The sequence below is a fragment of the Scardinius erythrophthalmus genome (genome assembly GCF_964197995.2).
Source record: "Scardinius erythrophthalmus genome assembly, chromosome: 21".
NCBI classification, from domain to species: Eukaryota; Metazoa; Chordata; class Actinopteri; order Cypriniformes; family Leuciscidae; genus Scardinius; species Scardinius erythrophthalmus.
This window is the reverse complement of record NC_138241.1, coordinates 13081284-13098094: the sequence shown is the minus strand read 5'-3', so window position 1 is coordinate 13098094 and position 16811 is coordinate 13081284. Positions and strand designations below refer to the sequence as shown.

At 39.1% G+C, this 16811-nt stretch overlaps 1 protein-coding gene across 1 annotated transcript in view; it reads right to left on the bottom strand.

The window, feature by feature from the left end:
- pcdh15a (protocadherin-related 15a) overlaps positions 1-16811 on the bottom strand; it is a gene marked incomplete at both ends in the record, with an annotated part of 242137 nt that overhangs the window by 198563 nt on the left and 26763 nt on the right. Inside the window, 2 exons of the mRNA XM_081351594.1 lie at positions 12535-12600; positions 12824-12838. Of these exons, the coding sequence (XP_081207720.1) occupies positions 12535-12600; positions 12824-12838 (81 nt within the window). The remainder of the gene's footprint in view (positions 1-12534; positions 12601-12823; positions 12839-16811) is intronic.

The window sequence follows — 16811 nt, the reverse complement described above, 5'->3', positions numbered from 1 at the left end:
TTGTCGGCCACCTCGGGACTCGGCCGTGAAGCCAGTGCTGAAGCGATCTTCATATGGAGGAAGCCATTCTATTGCGGCTGCGTCTGCCATATGCCCCAGGAGCCTCTGAAAAGTTTCAGTGGGACCCTTTCTCACTTCTGTATAGCACCGACCAGACACATTCCTCTTGAGAAACGTGTTGGACTGAGTCCATCTCCATACCAAAAAAAGAGATCCTCAGCCCGTGGGCAAGTTTACTCTTTTCCCAGCGACGAGTTGGCGGAGGATCTGCCACTGGCAGCGGGGTGGATGCAGCAGCGGGCCGCCGGGGCAGGATGTGCCGGATGGCCTCCGTCTGCACCTGGGCGGCAGATAACTGTTGGGCGCAGTTCTCTACCGCGTCTCCGAACAGCCCAACCTGGGAAATAGGGGAGTCCAGGAACCGAACCTGGTCCGCATCCCCCATATCGACCAGGTTGAGCCAGAGATGGTGCTCCTGGACCACTAAGGTGCGGTGCGGAGCTCACCTATGAGCGCACGGTCTGGGCTACCCACGTGCATGTCCATGAATGCCTTGGCCTGGTAGACCTGTAGCAACGCCATGGCATGCAAAAAGGAAGCGGCTTGCCCACAGGCTTTGTAGTCTCTACCCATAAGAACGGACGAGAACTCACAGGCCTTAGAGGGGAGACGAGGATCCCCCGGCCAAGAGGCAACGGCCGCCGGACACAGGTGCACCTGTGTCGCGACAGACCGCTCCACTGGAGGGATTGTCTCGCAACCCTTCACCGCTCCTCTGTCAAGGGTAGTGAGGTGGGAGGAGCTACTCAGGCAGTTTCTGGCAGAGAAAGGTGCCGTCCACGACCTGGTAAGCTCTCCATGCACTTCGGAAAAGAAAGGCACTGGGGTGGCGGGCTGAGAACTTGCGCGGCCAGCCCCGAGAAACCAATCATCCAACCGGGACTGTTCGGGACACGGTGGAAGATTCCAGGCGAGCCCGACAGCCTCGGCGGCCCGTTTCAGCATAGCTGACATCTCTGGATCTGGTTCGGGCAATGTTACATAGAGGAGTGTGGGGCCCACAGGGACTGGTTACCGGGCTGGGAAGCCATCACTATGATCCTCTGATCACCCATCCCACACAGCACCATAGGGTGGGGTGTGGTAATGGGGACTCCACTTTCGTGGACGAAGGTGAGTCTTGATCTCAACACCACAATAGTCATGTTCTCGCAATGAGAATATGAACTATCCACAAAAGCTGCTTCCAAACACGTGATGCAACTACTGTGACCATCAGAGGGGGACAGGGAACGATCGCATCCAGAAACGCACGGGTGGAATGACATCTTGAAAAAGATACAAACGCACCAGTGTTGCTTTTCCAGAAAAAGCACCGACACACTCGCTCGTTGAATGAATCAACACTCTTCAGAGACACCGTCATGAAGACTGTTCGGCTCCGAAGCAAAAGACAAGTGGTGCGTGCATCCACTTCTATATTTATACCCACGCTGTGGGGCAGAGTGTGCATGGAAAGCTTGCACGCCAATGTGTGCATTGGCTCGTTTTATCAATACTCGAAGATGACAGGCTCCCTAAGCGTGATACCAATCAGGTAACCAATCCCAGAACTGAAAGGGAACTTACCATAGACCTCTCTGACAGAGCTTTATTATTGGCCCAAAGAAGACTTACGTCAGTGAATTCTGACCTCTTACATGCTCATATCGGTAATTTTCATTCTTTGTTAACACACAGCATCATACCAGTAATTTTATGGTAATTTTAAACTTCTCATACTGGTAAATTGCCAGAACCGATTCAATGGTATTTTTGAAAAGTATTTTTTATTTATTTTACTGTACGTGTGAAAGGAGCTACTGATGACTGGAGTAATGGCTGCTGAAAATTCAGTTTTTCCATCAAAGTGAATTACAATTTCAAATATATTAATTAGAAAACAGTTAGGCCTAATTTTAATTTGTGATAATATTTCACAATATTACTGTTTTTACTGTGTTTTTGATCAGCCTTGATTATTTCAACCAGTAGTATATATATATATATATATATATATATATATATATATATATATATATATATATATATACATCTATCAGTATTTAGGCCTTGTGGGAAATTTGTTCACGGTGAGGAGAGGAAGTCTCATGTGAAGTCTCCAGCTCAAACGGGGTTAGCACGGCTGATGTTTTCAATATTGCTAATTTAACCGCTAGTTGCTAGGCAACCATACATCCCTTCCATCCCAAAATTACACAAAATGCAATTAGCCACAGACTCTTCATGCATGCAAAGTTTGGTGAGTGTTAATCATAGGGATCAAATGTTCAGAGTTGTTCAAAGTGAGGAAAAATAATAAAATTAACAGCAGTAGAGAAGCAAAGGGAATATAGAAAAATGCTGGATTCCAAATTGTTCAAATAAATACATTCTTTAAGCTTCACAAAACATATTTATTCAACAGCGTAAATACCCCAGTTTCGTTCATAAGCATTGAATCGATGATGACATACACACGCAAATATGGACTAGAACTAAACACTGCTGATGCAATGCAAGCAAATAATGAGGATGAGCAATACTTACTACAATCTCACTAATATATATACAGAAAGAGCTTATGTTGAGCTCCAGAACAATCATATTCCTCAAACACAGCATGTTTTAAGAGACTAAGTCTAAAAACACTGACCCTGCTACGAAATATCACTACCTAAAACTGCCCATATAGTGTTCACAGTAGTAAAAGATGGCCAAAAAGTTTTCAAACATATAGGCTAGACTTTGGTGTAAATAAGCTTTTTTTAAAAGCACATTTTTCCGCTTAACAGTAACATGTAAACAGTAAACTGTTGTCCAACTGCAATTTCTGAACTTAAAAGGCACCTGTTATGCAAAATTCACTTTTACATTATGTTTGCCTTTGTTTCGACACCGGAGCAACTGTAGACAAGAATGTCTCATAAGCGATTGAGCTGTTTTGTTATATGTAATAATGAACATATCAGTCTTCATTTACTCTCATTTTTACTCGAGGATGGATCTGTACCAACTGTTCGTGATCCAACTTATAGTCTCCAGGGCGATAGGCCTAAGGCCTAACATTACTGATCACGGCAGTAATGAAAGGGAGAGCGCACACTTTAATCTTGCTTTAACCTCCATCTAACCAATAATAGTTGTGATAAAAGGTAATTTCTAACAAAGAGTTTTTACCTTTCGATTCTAGTCTGTGAGTAACAATACATTTCTAGCTTAATTTTTATTATTATTATTCAGACATTCCCCTTTACATGCAATAAGTATCAGCTGTATGCATAGTGACTCACGTTTGGTTTTCAACCATTGCAAATGGGTACAATTCAACAATTTGGATATAGAGTTGCAATAAGATCCCCATATATGAGATAGAACCATAAAGGGCCTTGAAAATGAAATATTCAAAAGAAAAGTTTAAGAACCAGAATCTAAAATCATTTTGAGATATAATTAATACTTTTTGAATTGCAGGCACACAAACTTTGGAAAAACAATATTTCTTTCACTCAGACAGGTAGGTTCTATGCAAATGTTTAGACAGAACCCGTAATTATTTAGTTAGTCACATTATTTGATTTTCAGCCTTTCCTCTTTGAAAAAAACAAACAAACAAAAATGTCTCAGCTGTATGCAAAGTGACCCACATTTGACTTTTGAAGTTTGTTAAAAAACAAAATTAAAAGGATATTGAGATATCTTTAATATTTTTTGTGTTACAGGCATGCAAACTGCAGTAAAAAAATAAAAATAAAAATGAATTGCAAGAATTGCTTTTTTTTCCCCATTTTGAACTGTCACCGTTAACATAATGCAATAAAGATAGCTAAACTCAAAAGATTTTATAAATAGTCCTGTGCAAAAATAAAATAGTGATGCTGCCATCTTTCTAAAGAAATTTTACCTCTCTGTAATTTGACTCCAAATCTCAGGTGAAATTTAGCTGTAGTTTATATGAATGTTTAATTTCGTTTTAAGTGTTTCCCCAGTAGAAGAGAAATTATCTGTGTGCTTTTACACTGATAATAGTCAAACCCTGATCTAAACTTAAATTGACCAGTAAATTGACTCTGATATTTTTCAAAGAGCTGAGCCTGCCCTGAATTGAAATCATTGCCACACAGAACCTGGGGTCAGACGGACTCTAATATTTCAGATGCCTTGAGATATATTTAAAATAGGTCACTTTTGATGACCAGATATAACGTCTATGATGCAGGGATCAAAGTACAGCCAGCAGCCAGGCCAAATGTAATACCACAGCAACTGTGCTCTGATTTCAGTCCAAACATACAGAGGCCTTAAATGAAGAGGAACGTCTCTGATATGGGATCTATTTAAGTATTTCTCATATACAGCAGAACATAGACTGCTGAGATCTTGGTGCATTTGAATTGATCCAAAATGTCAAGTGTTTATATAATCTCATCCTGACTCTTTTCCTTTTCCTCCCACAAGCAATTTCTCTCTGTCTCTCTCACCCATCTAGTGTGTACTTTACTAGCAGCTCCGTATTCCTTCCGAAATGAAGCCACTGTTGAACAAAACAAGAAAATAACACCACTACAGTATGTTTCTCTAGCATTAAGCTCATACAGGCTATCCATCTAGTCCCTATCGGGTCAGTTTAACGTCCTGGTCAAGACGTTAAACTGACCCAATAGGGACTAGATGGATAGCCTACCAGAAGATCTTAGATCAATATGGTTATGGGGACCGAACTAGTGTAACTATTGAAGTGTTATTGGGACTCAGCAATAACACTTTGACCTCAAAAGGCAAGTAAGGGGTTTAACCGCAGAAAGGCTTTTGAGGAAAGGGTAAGGCAATTACAAGGAGACCTTGGAAAGGCGAACCCACTGCTTTTCTGCGCATGAGGTGTCATGTCCCTACGCAGTCATAAGTCACCTGGGAAAACCCACGTAGTAAATGATATGAATCCACAACCAAATCAAAACTTTACTGGCTCAGTCATCGCCCAGGTAATCAAGGACCGCGGTGGTAGGTCAACCAATCTGCCAGCCACTGACAAGTATGCTAAGACTGGAAAATCCAAGAAGAACAAATATTTCTCCGTAGCCACCTACAACGTGAGAACGCTGAACAACACCTACAACAAAGAAACCGAAGTATGGATTACGCACAGAGTAGAAAGAATGATAGCACACTGCGAGAGGCGAAACATCGATATTGTTGCCATCCAAGAGCACCGTCTCAAAACATCTGACAAGGTGGGCTACATTCACTACAAGCAAAATCATAGCTGGCCCCTGCACATTCTAATTCATCTGATAAATTTCATGGAGTCGCGATTTTGTACAACAACTCGATAGCTCAACTAATTGGCTCAATCACAGTTAAATCAGAACGTTTGTTAGCGATACATCTTAAAGGGAACCCAAAGGCATGCTTAGTCTCAGTATACGCCGCAACAGACGATGCCAATGACGACGGGAAAGATGCATTTTATAACGATCTCACTGAACTCATCGAGACTATTCCCCCACACACCATAACCGTCCTTGCAGGAGACTTTAATGCAAGAATCGGGAGAGACAGTCATATCTCAAATCCAAGAGTTGTCGGCAACCACTGCTATTATTCAGAATCAAATGGCAATGGATTGAGGATGATTAGCATGTGTGAAATGGTGAGTCTACGCCCCGCCAACTCATGGTTTCCAAACAGACCGACCAGACTATGTACTTAAAAAAGTGAATTTTACCAGCTAGACCACATTTTATTCAGCACAAAGTGGTGGACTTCTGTCAAAAACTGTCGTGCATACAATACCTGCAACGTCGGTTCTGACCATAAAATTGTGTGCGCCAAGTTTGAGCTCTCCTTACAAAAATCGAAAATTAAACAGGACAAGAGATGTGCTTTCAACGTTGAAAAACTGAAAGACCCAGAATTGAAAAACGCATTCAATGTGGAGGTTTGGAATCAATTTGAAGTACTCTTTGATGAAATAGCATGCTTAGACCCACCGGAATCCATAAAACAACGAACCAACGCATTAGACTCTGCTCTCATCGGAGCCTGTGAGAAAATTCTGGGGAAAAGGCCGAAATCCGAACAACCAAGCTGGATTAGCCCCAACACCATCAAGCTAATCAACGAAGAAGGAGATCTCAAGGCAAGATACAAGCGCACACAAAATTTTAAATACAAAGAAGAATGGTGTGAAAAGCAAAAAGAGGTTTCAAAAGCATTCGATATGGACAACGAGGCACATATCAACTCTAAACTCGATGCCCTAGAGCGAGCAGTCAACAAACATGAACTTGGAAATTTATCCATGACATCAGCGAAAAGCCCAAAGATGCCTCCTCTAGCAAAATCAGAATGCTCAATGGCGACATCCCAAGTTCAAGCGAAGACCTTTTAAAAGAATGGGCCAACTACTTCTCAACACGCCTGAACAACAAGAGTTCCAAAATCAATGCGAATAACCGCCCACTTCCAACACCGGACATCCCAGGTATAAAATTGGGTAAAATAACAAGAGCAGAAATTGACGACGCCATCACTACACTCAACCGTAACAAAGCACCCGGTCCAGATTATGCCATGACAGCTGAAGTACTAAAAGACGGAGGTGAATTCGTGGTAAATCAACTTCACAACATCTGTCAGTTGGTCTACGAACATCTCACAGCACCAACTCAATGGACATCAAGCTTGATAAAGCCAATACCGAAGAAAGGTAACCCACAGCTCATGACCAACTATCGAGGAATCAGCCTAATGTCCATAGCAGCCAAAGTCTACAACAGTGATTCTCAATCGCATAAGTTTCAGAACAGGCCGGGGATGTGCTCAACAGATCCACATCCTCCGTAGGATCATGGATGGAGCGCGTGCACAAGACATCCCAATTTATACTACCTTTATCGACTTCAAGAAAGCGTTTGACTCAATTTACCGAGAGATGATGTTTGCAATCCTATGGCATTACGGAATTCCATCGGAAGTTGTAAACGCAGAATCATGTATGACAAGTCGACAAGCCAAGTATACGTTGGAGGAGAGCGTTCAAAGTCCTTTGCAATCACAACAGGAGTTCTACAGGGAGACGTCCTCGCACCATACCTATTCATAATTGTCATTGACTATGTTTCAAAGCAATCAGCAGGTGTTTTCGGTTACCTAGCACACAAGGGTACCCCAGCATGATCGGAAAACGCACGGGCACAACGATCTTGTGCCAAAAAGAGAAAAGAGATAACAACCGAACGAAAACTCAACGACCTCGCATTTGCAGACGACATAGCGCTTCTCGAGAACGATCCAACCCAAGCACAACAGCAGCTAACATTAATGCAGCAAAATGCCTCTTCCGCCGGCCTTGAGATAAGCATTGAAAAATACGTTCAAGTCCAATTAAATGATAAATCCCAAATAAAGACCAATCTGTCAATTGATGGAAAGCCGATTGCAATCGCGGACAAGTTTAAGTACTTCGGATCATACATATTGTCGACCAAAAAAGATGTCAACAACCATATAGCTTTAGCTTGGGTCGCATTTCCAAAACTCAAGACCATCTTAAGATCACCCAAGCCGCATGGAAAGTTCAAGATGCGCCTATTCAATGCATTGTGCATATCAGTGCTTCTTTACGGATGCGAATCATGGGCGCTCACTCAATCCCTTGAAGAAAAGCTAAACATCTTTGTTAGAATGTTCTTTACCAGTCGGAAGTCGCATCGAACCGGCGGGGTAGACCAAGAATATCATACAGGGACTACGTTTATCGGTACTACGAACATCTAGACCTAGATAAGGAACGACTGCACGAAGAGCTGACCAGCATGTCAAAAGAAAGAGGACTGTGGAGAAATATCGTCGCGCCTAAAAAGCCCGCCCGATAATGAAGCTCATACAACATTGCCCATGGTTTTGCAATCTGAGACACTTTTCAATGAATGAGAAAATGATCAGTTTTTATAAACAAAACAGACTTCATTTTATCACAATTCACTAGTACCTCAAACAAGAAAAGTTCAATTAAAATGCAGTAGGGTGTATGTGCCTGCTTTAAATGCAAAACTCCCTTCTAGTTTACTTGGCCTACCATCATAAACGTGCCCAAGTGTTTCTGACATCAATAAAATGCAAAATCCATGATGCATTAAGCTATAAGCATAAGCTCTGTGGCTTCTTCTGTTCCACCACACATTATCAAATCTTTATAAATTTGCAGATTAAATTGAACATATCAATTCAAGCACTTTATAAAACTTTTGTGTCTTAGTAATTTCAGTTACATTAAAAAATACATCCACAGGACTCATCAATAACGATTAAAAAATTGGATTTCTTTGACATTTATAGGGATGAGTGGTATATTGAGTTTGTATGATATATCGATATATATTTTTGTCCGAGGTGGTGCCAGGTGCCAGAGGACTGAGGTGGCGCCGGTGTGACTGAAGACCAGGGAGCAGATGGAGGGAAGACGGAGCCTGTAGGAACTGAAGAGGTCAAGGGACGAAGCGTAGATGAAGACCCGTAAGTCTGTGCAAAGACAGAGATGTGTACTCAACGTACTCTGTAGGCCGCGATGGAGCCGTAGCATAGCATCCATGGTGGAACTAGGGTACAGGAGGGCTGAGGTGGAGCTGGAGCGACTAAGGGCCGAGGTTGAGCAGGAAGGAGGGCGGAGGTAACGTCCGACCGAGGTGAAGCCGGAGGGTCAAGTGAGCCTGGTGGAGCCATAAAGCCTATGATCCCTGGAGGAGCCAAGATGGGAGGAATCTGGGCGACAGGCCAAGGTGGAGTGGCAGGAACAGCGGCTGGAGGAGGAGCCAGGGAATCCTGGAAGACCCAAGGCAGATCCACACAGAGAGAAGACTAAGCTGGGCGGAACCAGCGGGGGCACTGGAGATTTCATGCTGGGTGGGACAAGCGAGGATAGGAGACATCTGGAAATTTCCTCAATCAAATTCTCAAAACATCCAGCCGAATTTAATATCAGCTCACCCTCGGTGGTGGGAATGTGGGCGGGGTTTTGCTCCATTCCCTCGTACTCGACGAGCATTCCCATGGTGTTGCCGACTAATACACCATGTCAGACGTTTGTCGAGGCTCAGGCTCCGGGGTGGTGTTTGGCTCAGCCCTTTTGGTAGGTCGGTAGGTCCAGTTAATTAATCGCGGCAGGCTCAATTCCTCTGTCTGCTGTGGGCTCTGGCATTGTGTCCGTGCAGCGGGATGGTGGCTGGCTGTTCTCTGGGTCGCGGGCTGTAGAGGAAATTCATCCAAGCTGGAGCAATCAGACCAAATACTCCAGTAGTGGTCTTTGTCCAGGAAGGAGGAGGAGATGCCAAGCTGGTGAGTCCATGTTTAAAATTTTTAAATATACTCAGTATGAGGGTCCTGTATTCTGTTAGGTTTCACTGTATAGATTGCACAACGTATGAGATTCAGAGGAATAAACAGTCTTTAATGATATATCCAAAGGGAAACTCAAGAGAAAACAACCAAACAAACATTGATGATACAGGACAAAGAACTAGAGAGAACTCAGGACTTATAGACGGGTGATGATTAACGTAACTTAGGAACACGTGCAAACTCAATTATTTACCATGGAAACAAAATAGCAAAGGGAACACAGGCAAAACAGGAACAGAACAACAAAACTAAAACAACTACATTTAACAGTAAAATCTGCAATATATGTCAAATATTATTAAAATCTAAATAACAATTTTTTTATTTTAATAGTTTAAATATAACTTATTCATGTCATGCTAATTTGGTGCTCAAGAAACATTTCTTATTCTAATGCAGCAGCTGTTCAGCTTAATATTTTTGTGGAAACATTTTGATGAATAGAAAGTTTAAAAGAACAGCATTTATTTAAAATACATATTTTCGTAACAATGTAAAGGTCTTCTTTCTGAATGAAAGAAGAAAGAAAAAGTTACTTCCTCAATCTTTTGAATGGGATAGTATACTTTTGAAATATATAATAATAAATAATAGACCTACTATATACAGTATTAATACTATATATTTATTAGAATAAATAATACTATTATTATTAAACAATTATTTTAAAATCAAATATATAAACATTTCATTGAATTACTTACAAAACATGTTGAAACCATTGAAAACATTGGCAGGACAAGAAAAACTCTGAACTGAATTCTTACTGTTGAGTATTGATGCATAATGAAACACTGCAAGACATCATAAATGATGCAAACATTTAGTCTTTTTTTTTGTCAAACTGGAAGAGGCTTGCAAAAAAAATATTCACTAAAACAGAATTAATATCACCTGAATAATATGCAAGTAAATTTGTCTGTCTCTTTTGTTTTTTGTATCACTGCCACAACATAACACTTGTTCCTGTTTTGCTTAAGTGACCTAGAGGATCCCTTTGGCTGTTTTGTCTCATCACAGTCCGCCAGAGCGAGAAACTAAAAACAGACTAATTATTTAAACACATAAGTAGGCAGAGCAAAATATCCATTTAACTGCTCACTTTTACTGCAACTACATTTCCCAGCAGGCCTCTGCCTTGATGCACTTTCCTGAGCCAACACATGGATGCTGAACAAACTCTTTGACCCACAGAATGGGCAGGAGGGAGGGAGGGAGAAGGGGAATGAAGAGAAAAAAGGAAGGAGGAAACAGAGAGTAAATTCGGATGTAGCAGCCAACACCTGTCGCGTCAGCAAACAGGCAGTGTTGTCAAACGCTCTGTTGAGCGCTACAGCGGCGAGTGGCTCCTTTATAAACGCATGACGAGGTGTAGCATCACCTGCACGCAGATACAGTATGTGATAAACGGCCCCAGCGTGCCTCCGACACAAAAACACCATCTGTGGCTCCAGCGAGAGCACACTAACACAACCATTTCAGCACAGAAACCAACAGGTAACTGCCTATTGAGCTTCAGACAACAGCATGACGTCTGGGAAGTTTGAGACTGAACATCGGAAAAATTCACTTTTAAGTCACAGTAGATCAATTATACCAGAAGTTACCAATCTTTTTATCAATTGAACCCAATGTTTGGCAGGTTGACATAGGTAGCCCCTGCTGGTAGATGTCATAACTACACATTTCTGGGACAAAAAGCATCTTTCTCTATTGATTTTTTTGCATATATATATATATATATATATATATATATATATATATATATATATATATATATATATATATATATATATATATATATATATATATACATATATATATATAAACGCTGGTCTTTTTTTTTTATGCCCTTAAAAGCATGAAATGGACTTTTAATGTTACCTGTCTGCTACATTTGAAATCACAGCTCAGGATAATCACTAGTGGAGGGTTTGGGACTGTGGACATCATTTTATTTTTCCTTTTGATTTACCATTTGTCTGATGAAAATCCATTTGAAAAGTAACAGCTCATCTCTCTGCAATATGCCACAGGATTTGAGGTATTATTCTTGTCCAAAACAATTTTTTGTCTATGTACGATCAATGTCATTTTACATATTAAAATCTTTACACTACCAAAATACCCAAAAAATGTATTCAGCAAGGATATATTAATTGATCAAAAGTGACAGTAAAGACAACTATTTTAAATTACATAAATGCTGTTATTTTTAACTTTCTTTTCATCAAAATAACCTAGTAAAATGTATTATGGTTTCCGCAAAAATATTAAGTAGCGCAACTGTTTTAACTGTGATAATAATTACAAATGTTATTGAGCATCAAATTTGCATATAAGAATGATTTCTGAAGGATCATGTGACACCGAAGACTGGCGTAATGATGCTGAAAATTCAGCTTTGCCATCACTGGAATAAATTATATTTTAAAATATAGAAAACAGTCGTTTTAATTTGTTAAAATTAAAATGTATTATTAAATCATTATTTTGTAAAACATATTTCACAATATTACAGTTTTTACTGTATTTTTGGTCAAATAAATGTAGCCTTGTTTCTGATACTATTTTCACCTTAGTGTATTGTAATATATTATGAAAAAAAAAACAGTATTCAATAATAACAACATATTCAATGTATATGATTACATTTATAAAAATCATAAATGGATGCTGCCTTATTGGGACATACTTGTCCCCATCCCTAAATCCCTCCCATACACCTACTCTTGACCCTACCCGTTAAACACTTTATTACCACTATTAAATACTCGTTAGGCACCTCATGACCACATTTCAAATATTTCCTTAATATTTATCTAAAATAAACTGCTCTCCCAAGCTGGAGTTAATGTAAATGAACTCTGCCAACAAGGAGTAATATAAAGAATATTTTGACATTTATATCACAATTTCCATGAACCCCTAGGGCTTTATGAACCCCCAGCTGGGAAAATCCTGAATCACACCACAGAAAATCAAATAAACTTCATAATCAAACGCATGCCAAAATTTGATCAATAGCAGACCAGATAACAGAAAGCAGCATGCTTCAGATTCATCATGAGGAGATAAGTAAGCACAGATACTTACCATTTGGACTTTCCTCATCAATGGTGACAATAGTGGCAGGTGGACCCGACCGTGACAACTTACACTCTGCCAGAAACAGAAAGAGACAGAAAGAGAGTCAGCCTCAAATCTGCCATTACCTTTATCACAACACATCACTCTCAAATCTCACTCACATGAGGTTACATCTAGATTATGAACAGCCAACACTAGTGTTAAATGATTTTACTGGGTGAATGTCAAAGAAAGAAAAGAGAGAAGCCTGTCAAATTGGCTTCATGATGTGATAGATGAAAGAAAGGAGTCTTACCCTCATAGTGCCAGTCTGAGGGGCGTTAGTGTCAGCAGCAGTGAGAAGAGAAAAGAAGAGAAGAAAAGGAAAGATATATATGAGAAGAAAGACAGCAAGAGAAAGGAAAACAGAGAGTAATGTACAGTACAGGGCTGTGCAAAATTCATAACTGAACTGGGAATGCCTTTTAAATACAAACCCAATTCCTAAATTTGAGAATTAAAATGAAATGAAATTCAAAGATCTTAGTAATGCAGTTCCTAGTTTTAAAGTCACATTCTAGAAAAGCCTCTGCTAAAAGACAATGTAAATGTATTTCATTTTTAGCATGAATATATATATATATATATATGCGATCATAGATACATCATATTGGTTATTACATGAGGTATGATATATATATATATATATACAGACCCTTTCCAAAGAATTTGAATATCATGGAAAAGTTTATTTATTTCCATAATTCCATTCAAAACGTTAAACTTCCATAGATTAGATTCAGGGCCCACAACTTAAGCGATTTCAAGTATGTAGTTGTTTATTTGTACATAATTTGGGCTTCCAGCTCATAAAACCCACGAAAACAGGATTTCAAAAAATTAGAATATTACATGAAATCACACAGTAATTACACAGTGATACCATGGTCATTGAACCAGGTTTTGGTTATTTTGGCAGTGTGGGCAGGTGCAAATCCTGCTGGAAAATGAAGGAAGCATGAAGTGCTCTGAAAATGTCCTGGTAGACGGCTGCGTTGACTCTAGATTTAATAAAGCACAGTGGACCAAAGTCCTCTTTTCTGATGAGAGCAAATTTTGCATCTCATTTGGAAACCAAGGTCCCAGAGTCTGGAGGAAGAATGGAGAGGCACACAATCCAAGATGCTTGAAGTCCAGTGTGAAGTTTCCACAGTCTGTGTTGGTTTGGGGAGCCATGTCATCGGCTGGTGTTGGTCCACTGTGCTGTCCACTCAACGCAGCCGTCTACCAGGACATTTTCAGCAGACAAGCTTTATGGAGATGCTGACTTCCTTTTCCAGCAGGATTCGCACCTGCCCACACTGCCAAAATAACCAAAACCTGGTTCAATGACCATTTTTTCGAAATCCTGTTTTCGTGGGTTTTATGAGCTGGAAGCCCAAATTATGTACAAATAAACAACTAAATACTTGAAATCGTTTAAGTTGTGGGCCCTGAATCTATAATCTATGGAAGTTTAACGTTTTGAATGGGATTATGGAAATAAATAAACTTTTCCATGATATTCACATTTTTTGGAAAGGGTCTGTATATATACATACATACACAGTAGTGGCCAAAAGGGATGGGAAATACACTGTAAAAAATAATTCTGTGGCTTAGTAAATATTACAGAAATTTTTAACTTTATTAACTTAATAAAATCTCTGTATATCGTTTACTTGATTGTTTGAGTTAAACATACCAAAATAATTGAGTAAAAATCCAACAGTTAATTTTATCTAAAATTTACAGATATATTTAAGTTTTTTTCAATAAAATAATTTAGTATTTAACTAACCAATTATTTCTTTATAATATACTTAATATAGATGTGAAATTTCTATCAAAATATTTGAGAATGTTTAATTAAACTGATCTGTTTCAAGAAACAAAAAAATTACTTAATTCAAATCAATATTATTAATATATTTAACACGCTCTTAAAATTGAGTAAGTTTACTCAATTAAAACAATGCCCCCCCCGCCCCCTCCCTCCCCCACCCTCTCCCACCCTCTGACGTGACGAAAACTCGACGGTTGGAGTGAGCGCGGGCTGTTTGAACTCTCCAGTCTCCAGAACAACAGCTCTCTTCTCAGCGTCGCAGATTTGGTGCATTTTCACTGTGAAATTCAGGTTGGTGTATGTTTTATTTTATCTATAAAATCATTACTGTGCTTTAAATCATATTTAATGCAAAACAACATACAGAGGCGTAATTCGACACCTAAACGAGACGAGAGCCGCGTTTGTCTTTTTGCGTGATTGAAACGCTTTGCATAAACATATGACTTTCATAATGATAATGAATATAATTATTATCATTTGGATGATAAAATGTCCTCAGAACTATCACTTTTTGTTTATTGGCAGGTTATGTCAGTCGCTCGCAGTATATTTCGGCTGTGCCTCAGACAGTGACTGTGAGTGAAACGCAGGACGGCGGTATGAAGTTCAAAGTTCACCCGCAGAGGCGAGTCTGTCTCCGGCATGAGGACCAGCGCAGATTCGGTGGATATTGGATAACAGAGTGGTTGATTACACTTGAATTAGGCTACCTGAATGTTTAAATATTTCATTTTTACTTGTTAAATAAGTTTAAATGCAGGCAATATTGTATACATGAAAAAACAGTCTAAAATGTGCTGTATTGCTGTACTCATTGAAAATAAAGGCCAATGTAATGTATACTGGTGGTTGTCTGGAGTACTATTTTACAAAGGTTTAGAGAAAATAAAAAAGTTAATATTACTCATTAATAAAAACAGTTAATATTACTCATAAATATTGTTTTTTTAATGTTTAAATGTTAAATTATTTCTACTCAATTTTATTTGTTAATGTACCAGATGCAGTTACTCAGATTTACTTAATTTTTTTACTTGCATTTACTCAATTCATACAGTATATTTCATTGATTTCACAGCTTTAAAATTTACTCAATTTTTTTGAGTGTAAAAATGTTTCACCAATAAAATTGAGTAAATAATAGTTAAACTTTTTACAGTGTAGGAATATTGGAAAATTGGCTTCTTCGCACTTTATTCAAACTTTAAATTAAATATTTATTAATATATTTTGTATGCATGTTGTGAAGTTGTGCCTGGAGTGTAAAACTAATGTACGCGTTCCACGTCCAAACTATCATTTGTCATGACTCAATAAAACATACAGAATTGTGTGGACGGCATTTTTGAAAATAGCTAAGTTTTCATGATAGTATTTCAATTCTTTCACAGTACTGAACTGAAAGTACAATGCAAACTTAATGCACATTCTAAATATCAAATTACTTTGTCAAAAAACCTGCTGAACAACTGAAATCTATCTGTGACTACATTCAGTTTCTTTGAATTGGAATTCAGTCAATTTCTCCTCCTGCATTATATGTGGATGTCAATTGAATTCAAAGTCAGACTCAAGAATTGAAAAAGAGCCATTTTGAGCCTCAGGACAGTAGCAGCCATGTTTTTACTGACCATGATACAGCAGTCTCACACACATACATCAACGATGTCATCCACACATCAATTAGCTTTAAGTGTCTGAGACGAATCACCTTACACTCTGAGTCATGAGGGCAAGAGATGCCAGAGGATACACACACAGCAGATACTGTTCCCCCTTTACCGTATGTCGCCTAACTCTTCTTACGCAACTAAGCACCAGTTGGCAGGTGAGAAGCAGGAGATTTTCTTCCCATTAATTATTGATCACCTCAGGCTTTTATCCTGATCAGCTAAGGGTGTGAATATGAATACATTTTAATTTAGTTGTACGTGTGTATAATGATAATAAAAGGCATTCATGAGTGAGTGAGTGAGTGAGTCAGCAGGGAAATGATTCAATTCACTGGCTTTCAATTCGATTCAAAAGCTGTTTTTGTCAGTCAGAATGACGTGATTTTAACTCAGAATAGTGATTCAATTCAGTGACCTAAAATTATAGTAATTAATATTGAGTTCAGAATGTAACCATGTGGTAATCTATCATGATAAAACCAATCAGGTTACAACCTCATTATCTGTTACCCAAATAAAGGTAAATGTTGTCAACATTACTGGAAAACCAGACAAGTTGCAGAAAATGTAGATTCTGTTACAGCCATTTGGGCAGACACAGTGAAATTCTGTATCCCGCTGGTCCATTTCAGTAAACCACATGGCTCATGAGGCTTCACTGCACTGCCTGCTTGGGGGAACAAACATACTGACAAAATATATACCCTGAATGCACTGTAAGTTGCTTTGGAAAATTGCTTCTA